Genomic DNA, 15942 nt, shown 5'->3' on the forward strand with positions numbered 1-15942 from the left:
GTAGACTCAAACTGTTTGTAGGAGGTTCCAAAATTCTTTTCTGACAGGGAGATATGTAAGAAGTGCAACTGTCACAGAAGCTTATCTTAACAAAACAATGGAGAACAAATCTTCAGATAACAAGTGTGAATGGCCATTTCTGAGTTTAGTTATGCTCCTTCAGATTCTTAAAATAAGAGAAACGCTTATACCATTTATCCCATATGTATAGTTTTCTTTCCCGTGTGAAATTGATGTGCTTTAAGATTATTGGACTGATTGAAGCGTTTTCCACACGTAACACAATGTGCAAATTTCCAAAGTGGAGGAGTAAAAATGTGTGTCCTTAGAAATATTAAAAAGGGAAACGGAGTTAGACTGGGCTTCCATTTCATGACTGAGTTTCATAAGGCACCAGAGGACATGTAAGAGGTCTGGATGCAGAAACATGAGTTAATGGCAAAGCAGTGTCTGAATGGGAGGAGGCGGCATCCCCTTTGTACTGAAACCCGTTTATAATAATCCACTAAAAGGACTGTCACATCAATGTGGTATGTAGACAATGCATACAACTTATCTATTTATCAGTCCCTTAAGCTGTAGGCTATTCTTTGCAACTTAGTCAATTCCTTTATCCTTCTAACAAAAAGCAGGTTGAATAATACTTAACATTCACTTTGTATTGCAGTTCTTTCTGATGGTATTAAATTAAAATATAACTGGATATATAACCAGACTCCACTTAAAATAAAATAGCGAAGTATGTTCGGTCGCGTTTACAGGAACAACTGAACCACTGCAATAGAGGACTGAGAACTGTGGAATGTAGTCATGAGTTTTTGCAAGCATACATTTACAGCAACTTTTGAAAATATGGGGGATCCAGGTGGCCTTTTTTTTATCTAAGAGAGGGTCACCTGTTGTCAATAAGTTTAACAATGTTAATAAGATGGTCTTCAATGTACTGTTCAACATAAAGTGAAATATATAGGTGGTATAAATACAACAGAGTATGCTCCTTGCTATTATAACTTACTTTAAAGCAGAGATTTAATGTAGAGACACAATGAAGAGTTAGAGTAAAAAAGGCATTGGTACACATTTTGCAATTGGCATCATTTTCTTGAAAGCCAGAAAATGAAACCCCTTTAATGATCTTCATGCCATTTTTTTGCTTCTGAACAGAGCGAATCTAAACCACTTCTGTCAACACACTTCAGTTGAGGCTCATGCATTCTATGGCATTTCGTTTTCCAAAAAAAAAAAAATTCCATAATTCACCTTTCTTCACAAAATTTGAATAGAACTGAACTGATGAACAGAACCATCTTAAATGAGCTGTCATCCCATTTTGCAGCTCAGGCCTAAAATATTGTGATTTTGGAACTTCGTAATTTGTGGGACTTAGCAAAATACGCTACTGTATTTTTGTTAATCTGTGAGAACTGTGAGAACAAGATCATACAGTGAATTTGGTGGTACCTTTCAACTTTATGAAGTAATGCACTCATGAGGTGCAAATCTTTTTTCATATATATGTATACATCATACACAATGCTTTTTCTTTTTCAATAGATGAAAATGTCCAATCTCAATCGCATCTGCTGGTAAATGCTGATCTGCAGTTTCTATTTTACATGATTTCGCTGGTGGGTTTTCAAACCAGACGCTCGAGCATAACTCTTTCCACACTGACCACAGTGGTGCAGCCGTTCCCCTGAATGGGTTTTCCGATGTCTTGCGAGATTTGACTGATGAGTGAAAGTTTTTCCGCACTGAGTGCAGCTAAATGGTCTCTCGCCAGAATGAACCCGTTTGTGATTGTTAAATCTCGCCACATCGGAAAAGCTTTTACCGCACACTTCGCAGGTAATGGGTTTCTCTCCTGAATGGTACCTCTGGTGTTTCTTGAAGTGCGACGCATCGCCAAAACTTTTCTCGCACAGTGTACAGGAGTACGGTTTCTCACCCGAATGTATTCTCCGGTGGGTCTCAAGATTGCAGGCGAAAGAAAAACGCTTCCCACACTGAGTGCACACATACGGTCTTTCACCTGAGTGTGTTCGCTGGTGAATTTTGAGATAGCCTGCCTGATTGAAGCACTTACCACATTGGGTGCACTTAAATGGCTTCTCACCTGAATGAATTCGCTGGTGAATGATCAACTTGGGTCCATTGGCAAAAGTCTTTCCACACTGTGTACACCGAAATGGATTGTCATTCAAGTGAGTTCGCAGATGTGTTTTTAAGTAGGACCCGTGGGTAAAACTCTTCCCACACTGAGTGCAACTGTGTGGTTTTTCACCTGAATGAATCTGCAGGTGACTCTTTAAATTGCCAGCAGTGCTAAATCGTTTCCCACATTCGGTGCAGCTGTGCGGTTTTAATCCAGTGTGAGTATGTTTGTGGGTTTTAAGGTGGCTTGGATCGTTGAAACTCTTACCACACTGTATGCAGACGTATGCCCTGGCATTGGAGTGAATCCGAAGGTGTCTTTTAAGTTTGCTCGCAATGGGGAAACTCTTACCACAAGCAATGCAGGTGAATGGAGAATCCACTACATGAGATTCATAATGTCTGATCAGGTATGACACGCGTTTGAAAAACCGACCGCAGTCTGGGCAGAGGTGTCCCTGTTTCTCTTGATTTTGTAAACAATTTGCAGATTCCACCTTTAGTTCACTGGTGCACTGCTGCGTTTTGCTCCCTGCTCCACATCCGTCCCCTATTCCAACGGCTTCCGACTTTATGTGGTCATCCACTAAACTTTCATTAGATTCACACTTGACAATGCTGAGTTCCATATCTTCTGCATTGTAATACTGATCGTCAGAGTACCGCCCAGCTTCAATGTAATCTGGGTCGTCATCCGTCTCAGATTCATTCGGTTCAGACTCTCCATCTGACAATGAATCCAGCTCCACAATATTGAAATTGTGTGTCCTGGCAAGAACCGAGCTCTTCATAGAGTCGACACCCGATTCTGTTTTTGTGATTTTCGACCCATCCCTGATCCTAGAGGCTGGTGCTTTGTGTCTTCTTGCAATGCCCTCCGATTTGGGGGTGCTGGGACCGGGTCTGGTATTTTCGGCGCTCGACTCTTCTGTGTTTTCACGCACCGGCCCACTGTGTACCTGTGGCTCTAAGCTGCACAGTGACCTTGTTTCCCACTCCTCCTTGAGTGTGGTGCCCATTTCCAGCACCACTCAGGTTATGTCTTTTTCCGGTCGTTGCTCAACAATGAACCATCTTTTTCCTGAATGCAGCCCCTGAAGTTGAGACAAAATTGGAAGGGGAAACTGAAAGCATCCCAAAATATTAACTAGAAAAATACAGATTGCTTAGTAATACTAAACCAGTATAAGCATTAAAATAGCCTTCAGTCAAGCATTTGCATCATGCTGCATTTTAAATTAAACGTATTTTGCATCCAAGAACGGCATCTTAAGGTACTAGCTTCAAAATCACATGAATACAAATTGCACATCAACACTACATAAACATAAAACCCGAATAGCACAATTAATTAAAATGCAGCAACACAGAGGGTCAATTAATCATTGGACAAGTTTATTTTCCTGTCATAATTAGCTAGCTAGCCTGATAGATACTGGGCGAAGGCCTAATAGAACCAAAACAAGACCAAGACAAGAACATAGCTAGCTAGATAGTGCACCCTAGTAGTATACGATTAGTCATAGCAATCATGCTTGCTGACGTTGTCAGAACAGTCCTACCTGTTTTTTCACAAACATGAACAGATGCTTTCAAAACATGTCCAAACATTTAGTTTATTAATAACAGCTAACGTTAAGTAGCTAGCTATCTGAACAGCTTTGTAAGTACCAGCTAGCTGGCTAACTAAGCAGGCGGTTATTACATCAGGACCGTAGCTAACGTATGCTAGCTAGATATAAAACCGTTATATAATAAGCAAGCAAGTATTGTCCAGTTCACCTGGTACTTATTGAAACAAGCCAATACATTATTCAACATAGCCTTGTCTGACAGTTATCCGCGCAGCCTATGGAAGGACCGATAAAAGTGTTTTTCAAGCAAACAATAGCTCTCTTACTAGCTAACATTCGCTAGCAACCATCTAGCCGGGTCGTTCGATTAGATATGAGAATTTGCACAGCTGCTTAACTTTGTCTGTTGATGCGGGAAGTCGTACTGGCTTTTGTTTCGCCAGATTTACGATCTTATTCATTATATTTCAATTCCCGTTTGTGAGGCATAAAGGCAACCGTCTTTATATCACCACAAAAGCTGCGCTTTGTTCCCAAGTAGAGTCTGTAATGCGGGGTCGAGAAGACAGGAAACTTCCTACCAAATACCTAAGTGCTTCCTGCCCTGGGTACGTTATGAACATGCTTCCAAAATGTTATGAGCCAGATTGGTGTTCTCATTGTTCCCATATCAATAACCTCACTCAAATGACAAGACTGTTTTTTGGGGCAAAACCGCGCAGATTCTGCGCAGATTCTCCAATCTTAATATACTGTAAATGGGATGCACATGATAAGGCACCGTGAAAGGAAAAGCAATCAGATTTTTTCTTCAAATCAGTGAGTTTGTAGGCTAGGCTACAGAAGGGTAGCCTATAAAAAGATAAACTGGTTATCAATTAACACACATTAAATCTCAGAATCATAACTTGCACATGTAGTAGGACTTCAAGGTTTTTTTGTACAAAACGATATGCATAAATCACGAAAAAGCAAACAAGCCATGGAAAACAAACCTGATAACAGCTGGAAGAGAGAAATGCGGTGAATTTCTCAGTATGGTGTCTGCTAGCTCTCAGGATCAGTCCATGTCATCAGTGAGACTCTTTTTAGTGTTTTCCTTTGAAAATGTATAGCACAGTATTTACTGTAACTAGCTAAAAATCAAAAATTTCATATTGTTAATATTGTTAAAAACCTTGGTTTTTTGTATTTTTCCATACATCTACCTAATTATGAATAAGAATAAATGCTTAGATATATAGATATGCTTGAAATGTAATTTTGATTCATGCTGAAGGCCATCCTGCTCCCAAATGAGCCATTCTACAATTTCTTGTCCATAATCTCCCTATTTGGTCTTCAGGAAAATTTTGCAGACAGTCAATTCTGTGAAAATTCAGACCTAGCTTACATGTTCCAACAACTGCACAGATCAGCCAAAGCATTCCTAGGCTTCCAGCCATTGACAGATTAATCATCTGTGAGCTGTAAACATTCAGCACAGCCTTTCCTAGAGAATGCTACAGTGTTTACAAAGAAATGTGTGGGTAGTTCACAGGGTATGATGATGACAATCATTGACATTTGTTATGCTACCTGTATTAAATAAAGTGAATAAGCCAAGACAAGGGTATATTGAAATATCCATTAGATAAGGCTCTGCTTTCTGCCTCATCATCATCCAATTGGTCTATCTGGATCGTCCTACTTATTTAATGGATCCAATTAATGCAGTTATTTGACGGACTGCACCAAATGTATGATCAATCTTGATAGTCACAACTTTATCAAATTACCTGATGAATCCAGATTGGATTTTTTTAAAACTGCAGGCTGCAAAAACCACAATGCTGAAAAAGCGCAGCCTTATTGACAACACATTCAGAGATGATCCCCATAAATGTACTGACATAAATAAACTTGGTTGTGAACTGGCACAAGAGCCTCAGCATTTTTTCAATCCACTGCAAGGCTATACTTTGAAATTAGACTCCCTTAGTCTTGAATTTCACCGTCCCCAACTGACATTTTAAAAGTGATCAAGCCTTGCATGGACCCTTGTCACCGTGCGCAGATGACAGATGTCTTCACTAGGGCAGCTTGGAAAGATGATCTTTTCTGTGTGGGATCATTACCATTACCATTGCTGCAGGCCTGAACACACTGTTGTTTTATTACCACTCACCATAAGCACTCTAAACTGTATTAGCAAAGGCAGAGTCCTTAAAGGAACCATCGATCGAAGAATAGTGGAGGAAATTCAGATCCTCTGTCACAAATATCAGAGCTGCGGTGTAAAAATACAAACCAATTACACAATTCAGCTCACTCTTCTTTCTCAATCACACCAATTGGTTTTAACTGAATTCCCTTCGGCACACTCAACCAAAACCCTCTGTGGGAGAGAAAAATGGATGAGCGGCAGACATCTTCAGTGCCAAGGAAAGCAACAGGTCCACCGTATAAATTAGGCTTTTGTGGGGAATTGAAAAGCTGGCACTGTGCCAAGGAAGCCATTACCATCAGGCCGTTCTCCCCGGCCCTTAGTTAATCTCTCCCTCCCGGGCTGTGCGGCTTTCAACATGCACAATTGAGACATGGCAGAACAGCGGCTAGTCATGAATACGCTCGGTTCTATTTAAAAACGCCGTCTCATCAGTGTGCGTTCCGTCAACCGCAATATGTAGGGGCGTTTCCACGGAACTCGACTGTCTGTGTAACAAAGAGTGCTTTTTGCGTTACCGATAAACCACGAATATCGTAACACAGGTCATATTACTTTCCAAAAGAGTGGGTGTGCATTAACTACAAAGGAAGCGTGCTACTGTTTTAGGGGTAAGCTTTTGTGACAAACATAAATCTAAGCCACGGCAACAGCAGACAAGAGTTTTATTTCACTACAAAAGAGCCATTTCAAGTTTCAGCGCAGCACTGAAGGATAACATCCCCATCAGACAGTACAGTAAAGAGGAGGTTCTAAATTCCAAAGGAAAGTCAGCTGAGCACTCAGGACAGCCTCACATGCAACACTACAGCTTTTTTTAAAGTTTTTTTTTTGGGGGGGTGGGGGGGGTGTGGTGGGAATGAAAAGTAAAACGATTATACAAAATAAATACACACACATTCTCGCTTCTGATACAGTACATTGATCTTTGAAGGCAAGAACTCCATGAAACAAAATCTAGTCGTTCGTTAAACAAAATAGGTTGAGGATGATAAATGAAATTATTATTATTAATAATAATAATAATAATAATAATAGGACTAATTATGAGAATGGGAGATTGCGCTTTATGGACATTCATGTTTAGGTACATATTTTGTTCATAACTGGCCTCATGGAACATTGGACATTTTTCTTGGGTGGATCAAGGCCATTTAATGCAGTTCACATAGTTTTTTGACATCATTTAGGGTTAGCCACATACATTCAACATGAAAAAACCCAAACCACTGATTTGCATTAAATCAGAAGGAATGCAATGCTCTTCAAGCAGAATTTCGTGGAAACCTGTAACAAGTGGGTCAACTCCACCCCACACAAATGTTTAATTGGTCTAACCATCTTCTTATACAAAAATTCAGCTTGTAAATGTTACTAACAAGTCCTTGATCTTTTTTTTTTTTGGAAATGCATAGGAAATTGATTCTCAGTAGGAAAAAAAAAGAAATATTACACATGGCTTTCGTAGATGACCTGGGTTGGCTTGACCTTGTCTTCTGCAGGATCCACTTCCTCTTCCTGTTCCTGTTCCAGGGGTGTGGCCTGTGGCTCTGCCTCCAGCTTCAGCGGCTCCTTCGCGGGAGGATGAGCAGGGGGAGAGGGGCAGGCGGACGGCGCCTTCACCGAAGCCTCGGGCATGGCGGACTCGATGCCGCAGTACCCCCCGGCCGCCAGCGGGGGGTGCACGGACACCTGGATGGCGATGTGCTGGGGGTGCTCCTCCAGCGAGGCGTCGTCCGAGTCGGCGGCGGGCGAGTTGCTGCGCTCCCGCTCGCGGAGGATGGTGTACACGTCCGCGTCCCCGCCGCAGGCGCCCTCTTGGCTCTCCGGGGCCTGGCGCACGAAGGTGTGCCTCATCTCCTCCACCCCCACCACCTCCAGGATCTCCTCCATGAAGGTGCGGCAGTTCATGATCAGCGGCGGCAGCGGTATGCTCCGGGCCAGCTCCTCGATGTAGCGGGCGAACTCCATGGTCTTGAACTGCGTGACCTTGGCCAGCTCCAGCGTCTTGGCCGAGGTGATGATGGGGATCCGCTTGGCGATCTCGAAGGCCTTCTGGAGCTTCTCGGCGCCCTCGGTGCGGAAGAACTCGTTGATGGCCTTCTCAGTCTTCTTCAGGTGGCTGCTCATCATGCACAGGCGGGTGACGTTCATCACCATGATGATGGTGAACGTCACCAGGCACACGATCATGTAGTAGATGCCCATGTCGTCGCTGGTGAACACCACGCGCAGCGTCACCGTGTGGTTGCTGCTGCCGTACACGTTGGAGGCCATGCAGGTGTACTTGCCCCGGTCGGCGAACGTGATGCTGGTGATGTTGAGTTCGCCGCTGTCTAATATCCACCATTTCCCACCTGTAGCCAAGGAGGAGAACAAAAAAAAGCACACTTAGTGGAGGAGGTAGGTGCAACTGTTCTTATTAGTCAAAGCGTCCATTGTCACGGTAATTATGGCGGTTGCTTTCACACAATCATGTTAGCAAGAGACAAAAAAGAAAATCCTGTCAAGCAAGGCATCAGCATATATCATTAAACTGACAGCAGTAGGGAATAACAGTTGAAGCATGGCACTTCAAGGACAGAGAGGTCATTGGTTCAAATCATGGAGGTGCTGAAAACATGCAGCAAGGTATTGCAAATGGTTAAATTACCCAAATTACATCTTTTTAAAACAAAGATTGAGTGCAGGTAGAAGTAGCCATGCAATCAACCCCTGGAGTGGATGGACATAGATCCCATTTAAGGTACGAGGGCCCTTGAGACTGAAGATATTGCTGGCACGGGGTGTCTGGAAGACATTATTCCGTGCCTCTGTGAAGGCAAATGGCTGACGGAGAGTTTTGGCAGAGCGCGCTGGATTTATTCGATAGCCCTTGAGGGCCGTAAAAACCGCCCGCAAATGAACCGCATTTAAATTAAGCCCCTCTTTAGGACGGGTCTGTAATTAACCTGCGCCGTTCCTCCCGGCTTCTCCCCGGCTGCCGTTTATGAGCCGACGCGGGGCACGGCGGAGGCACCGGCGGGACCCGGTGCTGACGGCTCCTGGCGGCCCCCGTGTCATCCAGCTGCTCTCGCTGTCGATCTTTAAACGGACACCGGCAGAGCGGTAGAGTGCCGCCCACATCCCTTGAAAGGATAAAACGCACGTGTGCGTGCGTGTGAGAGAGAGAGTGTTTGCATGTGTGCACGACAGGTCTTAAGAGGACTGGATAACAGCATATTATCGACAGTCGTCACGGTGGCAATGAAATGCGAATTCTCTTAAAGGGCAATCACAATATAACGCATCCCACATTAGACCAACTCATTTTAGTCTAGAGGGCTTTCATTAAATGACGCTGAACTTGTTAGTATGGCTTCAAATTTGACTAATTCATCACTCCTAATGGAAACACCCGAAGTCACGCCAGAAAATTACTGTGATGCGTGATGTCATAGGGGAAACACAAACAGCTCTGCTATCATACCTTTAGGTTGAAAAGATGACAGAAATTAACAGCACTGAAAAATTAGAAGACATTCAGGTTTGGGCCAGGTTTGATCGAAGTTGGAGGATTCTTCCCAAAGCCAGCAACCTGAGCACTTTTTCAGAAATTTGCCTTTTAGCTATCTTGCCCAGATTCATACAAGAAGACTGATATCAATTGTGTGCATCCCTGTGCCTCCGGTACAAGGATATTAGACAATATGGGGCTGCATGCTAACAGTGTTAGCTCTATCGATGGCTGCAGATGGACAGCACTAGCTTAGCTCCTACATTAGGATCTACTCCAAACCACCTCTCGTGAGAAAATTAGTCTAAAATCATATATCGATTTAACTCATATCCATTAGCATGGTCTTTTTCACATCAAGTTACTGCGATATAGGCCAGTTCTTTAATGGAAAAAGCACTAGCTATAGCAAATTTGACAGTATCTCACTTCCTCACTCCAAAATCCAAATTTAATCTTCAATGGCTTATTTCTAGCCTTGGTTTCAATAAAATTATGCTTTTTTTACATTATGAATCATACAATAGACAATAGCCTACAACTTCCATTTGGCCGGTGTACTTCATTTTTTATAATGCCTGCCGTTTCCCCTTTAAGACTGCTCAGTGGCAGGTTAGTTAATAAGGTGCCTTGTAACATACTACCTTGTGTGCGCGCACATCTATGAGCTACAGAGAAAATGAGCCGGTTTAAACGGACACAGAAACCTTTCATAGCGTTTCCTTCCTCTCTGTCCCTGAGAGGACGCGCTAACCTGAGTGGGAGGGACGTGCTGTGATATTTCAGCAGGAGCGTAGAGCTGCCAAAACTGAGAGACTTGCGTGGGCTCGGTCACAAATTTTATCACACAGCGTCATCATCACCCAGCGCACCTGATCTTACTTTCAAAAGAAAAATCGGTCATCCTCTTATCTAAATTTAACCTGGGTAAGTGAACCGTTCAGAGTTGGTTGTAAATAGCAACCAACAGTAACACTCGATACCACAGCATATGGATATGGACGTGTGACACAATTAACTAGTAACTATATGCCTGTCTGACAAAATAAAAGTTCTTCTCAATCTTTAATGCTTTAGGATTGTAAACAAAGGCATTGCTGTGTAACAGTGGTAATACAGCACACTGACATCAGCAAGAAGGACATAAATATGTAGCAATTGGTAACACATGGATGTAACACGAGCAACAAGAACATGAGTAAGTGTTTTAGTGCATCTTTCGCCCTCCACTATTAATAACCGCGCATTCAGCACGACACAAAATAAGTTACTGTCAGTGGGATTTGTCCAATTAACAAAAGGGAAAGAAAGCATGCTAAATATAACATTCTTAAACAGTAGAGCTCTGAATTCATGGCATATTTAACAGGCTGTACTAGTTCAGAGACATTTGGACCACAAAGAACCCCAGAGAAACTTTCCCATTTCACAAGACAACACAAAGCCAACTTGTACCTCTGCCAGCCGGACACAAGGGTTTATTTCAAGACTGTCGGCACTACACCATGTTGAGAACCTTAAACTTGTAAAGAACTTCTTTTGTAAATGGCAACCTGTATCATGTGGTCTAGAAGCACTCCTTAGATTTCAATCTGAAGTACCGAAAACTGTCAACCGTCTCTTAGAACTTATGTATAAATTTTACAAGCATCAGTGACCATTGTTAGCTGAGCTCGCTTCCAAAAACAAAATATGCAATTTCCAATTAAATCTGTAGCTAAGAATGGACAGTGTTGTGTACCAAGTTTGATTTAATTAGCATCACCGGCAGGGCTGACTCAATGCTGTATTTTTTTCCCCAGAAGCACATGTTGGGAAAAAAAAAAATATATATATATATATATATATATATATGTGGTGTCCCAATTGGTAGATGGTAGATGTGCTCCTCAATTATTTTTCCAGTTAGTACACATCCATTTTCAGGAGCAAATGCTCCTAAAATGAGAACACTGTAGAGCCCTGACCGAGATAATAACAGAATAAACCACTAAGGGTAACCTATATTAGGCATTTAGCAGACACTCTTTTTCCAAGCAAATAATTCACTATCTTATTACTAAATTGCCATCATAGATTTGCAGATACAACAAACTGATTATAAGCTGATGCTCACTGTTTCGCTATAAAATTATGGCAGGATTCAGAGAAACTGAGATTTAAAATTGTGTCCCACATATTCAGTTACGTTTGATTTTATCTGTATGGCACTTTGTACAGTCAATGTCACAAATACACATTAAAGAAAAACAGGAAACAGGAAAACTGGGAAACACTGAGCCTGAACCAATTAAAATACCAAAGAGCAGGGTTAAAAAAACAAAACAAAAAAAAAACTTCTCAGTGGGAAGAAAACAACAGTGAAATGGTGGTGAATAAATAATTCTGTAACCTGGCTGTGTGGTTCAAAGGCTTAAAATACAATCTCCCATTGAAATCTCTACCACCAAATCAGGCTTCAGCTCCTGTGAATAAATCACCTGTAGCTAGCATCTGGTGACAACCCGACATTACATTAACAATGGAATCAAATCCTCTTGCACCAACACTGAAGAGATACCACTATCCCCTTCTTTAACAAGAAAGCTCCATTGCTGTTTTGAGATTTTATAGATCAGTATAATGGTTAATCCATGCTAATGAAGTGTTGTCATCAGTGAATGAAAACTAAATATGCTGTTTGACACAATGATAAATAACAAGGTCACAAAATACTTTCATGAGAGTCATTCCTCAGCAAGGAGTCTGACCTTGTACAGGAGCAGTACAAGGCTGAAGATGAGCGAAGTCATCATGGATGTGGATCAAATGTCTCCATCAAAGTGTTTAATGGTAGAATTCACACCCAGTAAGAAACACAAATCACTGACAGCCTCATCTGTATTAGAAACAGGCGGCAGTGTAATATAATGGTTACGGAAGTGAGCTTGTAACACAAAGGCTGTGGGTTTGATTCCCAGCTGGGGTAGCTGCCATTGTACACTTGAGCCTAGTACCAAACCTGAATTGCTTCAGCAAATATCCAGCTATAACTGCAGTGTAACTACTGCAAATATAAACAACACAGCAGTCTAGTGCGTTTGCATGGTTCAGAAACAATCGAGGCTGGAGTTTGAGTGAAGCCGCTCAGTAGTCTTACACAGAGGGACCAAGCTTGTTAGCCTTATAAAGCAATCTTGTGAGAGGGTGAATTCCCAGAGGGAGAGAGAAATTCAGCACACATTATTACAAGTCCTGAAAGCACAGTAAATCTTTTTAAAGAGGACAATGTAAAGAAAAATATTAACTGGCCCGTTCAAATTCTTGGCTAACAGCTGGGGCACACAAAGACATGTATGGGCGTGCAAGTCTAAGCAGGACTGTGAGCACTCCCTCCTTTCAAGTACTCGTTAACAGACTGGCAAGCAGCTTACAAAAAAAAAACAAGAGGGTTAGCTGTGCAGAACTTTCAGTCAAAAGCCACTGAACACCACACCAGACAGACTTCCATAATTGTAGACAGTGTGTGAGACAGGCATGATTTCAGATGCAGTCATGACAGTTTGTAAAAACTGTTTATTTGGAAGAAATGGAAAGTGTTAGCAAAGCAATTGGGCTATAGGGGAAAAAAGGATCATTACATACGCAATATAAGATCGCAAAATGTGCGTGGATAAAATTAAGGAATAAAACTTGCAGGAACTAAACTTTACTTACCGCTTGTTTCTGCGTCTAACAGGTTTCCACGGGAGTTGAACCACTGTATATTTGGAAGGGGGTCTCCAGTGGCATTGCAGTCAATCAAGGCGCTTTTACCCTCACGGGCAATAATCTGACTAATCTTTGTGAGCACCACGGGGGCACCACCGTCTTCGGAGGTCCCATTTCCAGTGCGGTTGTTCTCAGATACAAGTCCTTGGGTGCCCGTGGTGTGGAGAGTGATCACAGACACCCAAAACATAAATGTGTATCCAGAAACGCCGTTCATTTTGTTTGACTGCCGTTGACGCCCCAAAGCAAATCTGTCATTCTGCGTGTATCTGCATGTCGGGAAGGAGCTATCTATAAGCAGCCGTAGGAGGACCTGCTTTGCTTTTCTGTACTGCACGAACAAACATTCTCTGGGGGGAAAAAAGAAAATAAATGTCAACGCTAGTTAATCTTGACAACCAGTTAGGCTACATCAGTAACAAGTTTACTGTTAACCCGGGTCACCAAGTTCGGAAACTGAGATGAGTCCCCAACGCCCTTGCCTAGCTGCAGTCAGCTCGTTGTATCAACAATTGCATTACACTAGTTTAGCAAGCCGTTAGTATACCAATGCGGTCCTCCATACAGCCTTTTCACTGGTAACGTCGAAGCTAAAGTCCGCCACTATCAACAAAATGGTCGGGTTACAAACGACCCCACAAGCAGCTGTAACATTATAGCAAGTTGAACATGTAACTTACCCACCTCGGCGCTGAATTATTCATAGGTTCGTTAAAGTTATCTAGCTAACAGCTAAACGGGGGTGATTTCTGGAGGGGAAAATAATGTTGATACTGCCATTACAATGTTTATTACATAGCTATCTAATTAACTACAACACATTAAACCATAATAAATTAAGACGAGTTAACCAGCTCAACATGCATTGATAAAACAAACGCAGTAGCAGCAGCGAGACCGCAAACCGGATAACAAAAATAGTTACGTCGTTAGCTTTTTAGAAATTGTCTCACACTTCCCTCGAGGAGAGTGCAACTGAATAGGTCGATAAATTACGAATTAAACAAACCTCGACTAGCGAACGTCACGCGGAATGTTAACACATTAAATCCAGCAAGCGAATAAGCAGTTAACCTAACAAGCTGAGGCAAAACAATGGACATCTGACACACTCTCCGCTATCACTGACTAGCTAGTCGGCCAACGTCAGGGGGTTAGCGTAAGCTAAGGTAGCTAGTCTAACCTAACGTTATAACAAAGACAGCGGAACCCTTAGAATTAGCGAGCTAACGCTAGCACCCGCTAGGTGAACTGATCAAGTCATGGTATAGGCTAGCTCAGTTAGCTAGCGCCAGCGAGCCATACGATCGGTCTTATACTAACGTTAAATTGTTAGCTCGCTACACAAACGTTGACATCAACTAGAATTATGTAAATAACTACAAAACATGCAACAATGAAGCTAACTATAGCAAGCCAGAGGTCATCTCGAGAAATAAAAAGGTAGCAAGCTAGCTTTTATCGAAGTCGCTTAACGTTAGCTAAATCAGCTAGCTAGCGAGAAGGATTGGAAACATCGGCAATTTGCTAAATATCACATAGAATTAGCCAGTTTAGAATTCGAGCTACTTACAATATTCTCCTGTTTTGGTTCGCATGAAAATAAGCTTTACCAAACGAAATTGACTGCAGGATCGAAAAGGATCTAAAAACGTTACTCGAGTCAGAGAGGCACCCAACTCTTATTTCCTAACCAACCGCTACTGCTGGCCACCTCTCTCCCCCACAGCAATTCAACTGAACTGAAAAATCCAGGTCGATGTAAACTGAGCATGCTCGAACTTCTGCAGACCACGGTTCTCCTGCGAAATGAATTAGATCCATTTATTCTCAACCTGCATAGCCACCGCACTGTCCTCCTCAACCGCTATGTTTATGTGGATGAGCGCAGCGCATGGCCGCATACAGTGGGGAGAAAATGAAGCCCGTTTTCCCCAGGTAATCCGTTTAATGTGAAGCCTATGCCAAGTAGTTCATGATAGTTCAATTAGTGTTGCGAGCTCTTGTCCATCATAAGCGTCCCTCCACTGGTTTACAATTTGGTAACTTCAAATTTCATAAGCTTTATTACTGGCCATATTGGTAATGGAGTCGTGAAGAGACTTATAGCTAGTGACTGCAGATCTGTTTTGGTCTGAATTAATAGCATGTATAATATTAAATAATATGAACTATTAGCAACTATGATTTGATTATTTGATTATTCATTTAGGCTAGTTCTTTATCAATCATTTTAACATTTTAAGGGAATTACAAGGCATGTGATTATATTAGCTCGCAATCAGTGTTGACTTTTATTTTTATTTATTTTTTTTTACAGCAGAACAAGGATGTTGACTGATACACCATTCTGATATACTCCAGACGCAAGCATCATGTCCCAGTCCAGACAGTGCCACTGTTCCAAATGCCCGTCAAGATGAAGTGAAGTATTACATTGATAAATCGGGCCATTGATCTGGAAATAGCAAAATGCCCATATTTGGAAGCTAAGCATTCTCTGTGGTTAATTAGGTCCTGAAACTCCATCTGCTTACTCTTTTTGGTTCGAGGATTGAACTGTGGCTAATTATGAACATTGAGCAATTCTGCTGAAGGCAAAACAAGTTGTGAAAAAGTAATATTTTAACACCGCAGTGCGTCAGGTATTTTTATGTTTCACTTGTTGGATTTTTAATATGAATTGATTTGTTTAAAAAAAAAATTTTTTAAAAGATTTTGCTCAGCTGGACCACTTTGATAGGACAAACAACCACTTTATC

At 41.9% G+C, this 15942-nt stretch overlaps 2 protein-coding genes and 1 long non-coding RNA gene across 7 annotated transcripts; 1 reads left to right on the top strand and 2 right to left on the bottom strand.

The window, feature by feature from the left end:
• Nucleotides 1-1076: 1076 nt before the first annotated feature.
• Nucleotides 1077-4411, bottom strand: LOC135259360 (zinc finger protein 501-like). 3 transcript variants are annotated; one of them, XM_064343701.1, is made up of 2 exons: nt 4127-4411; nt 1077-3248 (listed from the first exon to the last, which is right to left on the bottom strand). In XM_064343701.1, exon 2 carries the CDS (start codon nt 3171-3173, stop codon nt 1608-1610), a length of 1566 nt encoding a protein of 521 aa, XP_064199771.1. In that variant the 5' UTR covers nt 3174-3248; nt 4127-4411; the 3' UTR covers nt 1077-1607. The 3 variants fall into 3 exon arrangements, with proteins under 3 accessions (XP_064199771.1, XP_064199769.1, XP_064199768.1); XM_064343699.1 differs by having other exon boundaries at nt 4055-4411; XM_064343698.1 differs by having other exon boundaries at nt 3717-4411.
• A 2171-nt stretch (nt 4412-6582) lies between these two features.
• On the bottom strand, nt 6583-14954 carry mfap3l (microfibril associated protein 3 like). 3 transcript variants are annotated; one of them, XM_064343712.1, is made up of 3 exons: nt 14754-14954; nt 13127-13530; nt 6583-8291 (listed from the first exon to the last, which is right to left on the bottom strand). In XM_064343712.1, the coding sequence occupies exons 2-3, from the start codon at nt 13395-13397 to the stop codon at nt 7384-7386; spliced, it is 1179 nt and encodes a 392-aa protein (XP_064199782.1). In that variant the 5' UTR covers nt 13398-13530; nt 14754-14954; the 3' UTR covers nt 6583-7383. The 3 variants fall into 3 exon arrangements, with proteins under 3 accessions (XP_064199782.1, XP_064199783.1, XP_064199784.1); XM_064343713.1 differs by lacking the exon at nt 14754-14954 and adding an exon at nt 13861-14218; XM_064343714.1 differs by lacking the exons at nt 13127-13530; nt 14754-14954 and adding an exon at nt 8886-9075.
• Nucleotides 14955-14985: 31 nt separating this feature from the next.
• LOC135259366 (uncharacterized) lies at nt 14986-15887 on the top strand. Its single transcript, XR_010331260.1, has 2 exons — nt 14986-15118; nt 15501-15887. It is a non-coding gene; the product is annotated as an uncharacterized LOC135259366 (long non-coding RNA).
• The last annotated feature ends 55 nt before the right edge of the window (nt 15888-15942 follow it).

This window comes from Anguilla rostrata, chromosome 7 (assembly GCF_018555375.3).
Source record: "Anguilla rostrata isolate EN2019 chromosome 7, ASM1855537v3, whole genome shotgun sequence".
NCBI classification, from domain to species: domain Eukaryota; kingdom Metazoa; phylum Chordata; class Actinopteri; order Anguilliformes; family Anguillidae; genus Anguilla; species Anguilla rostrata.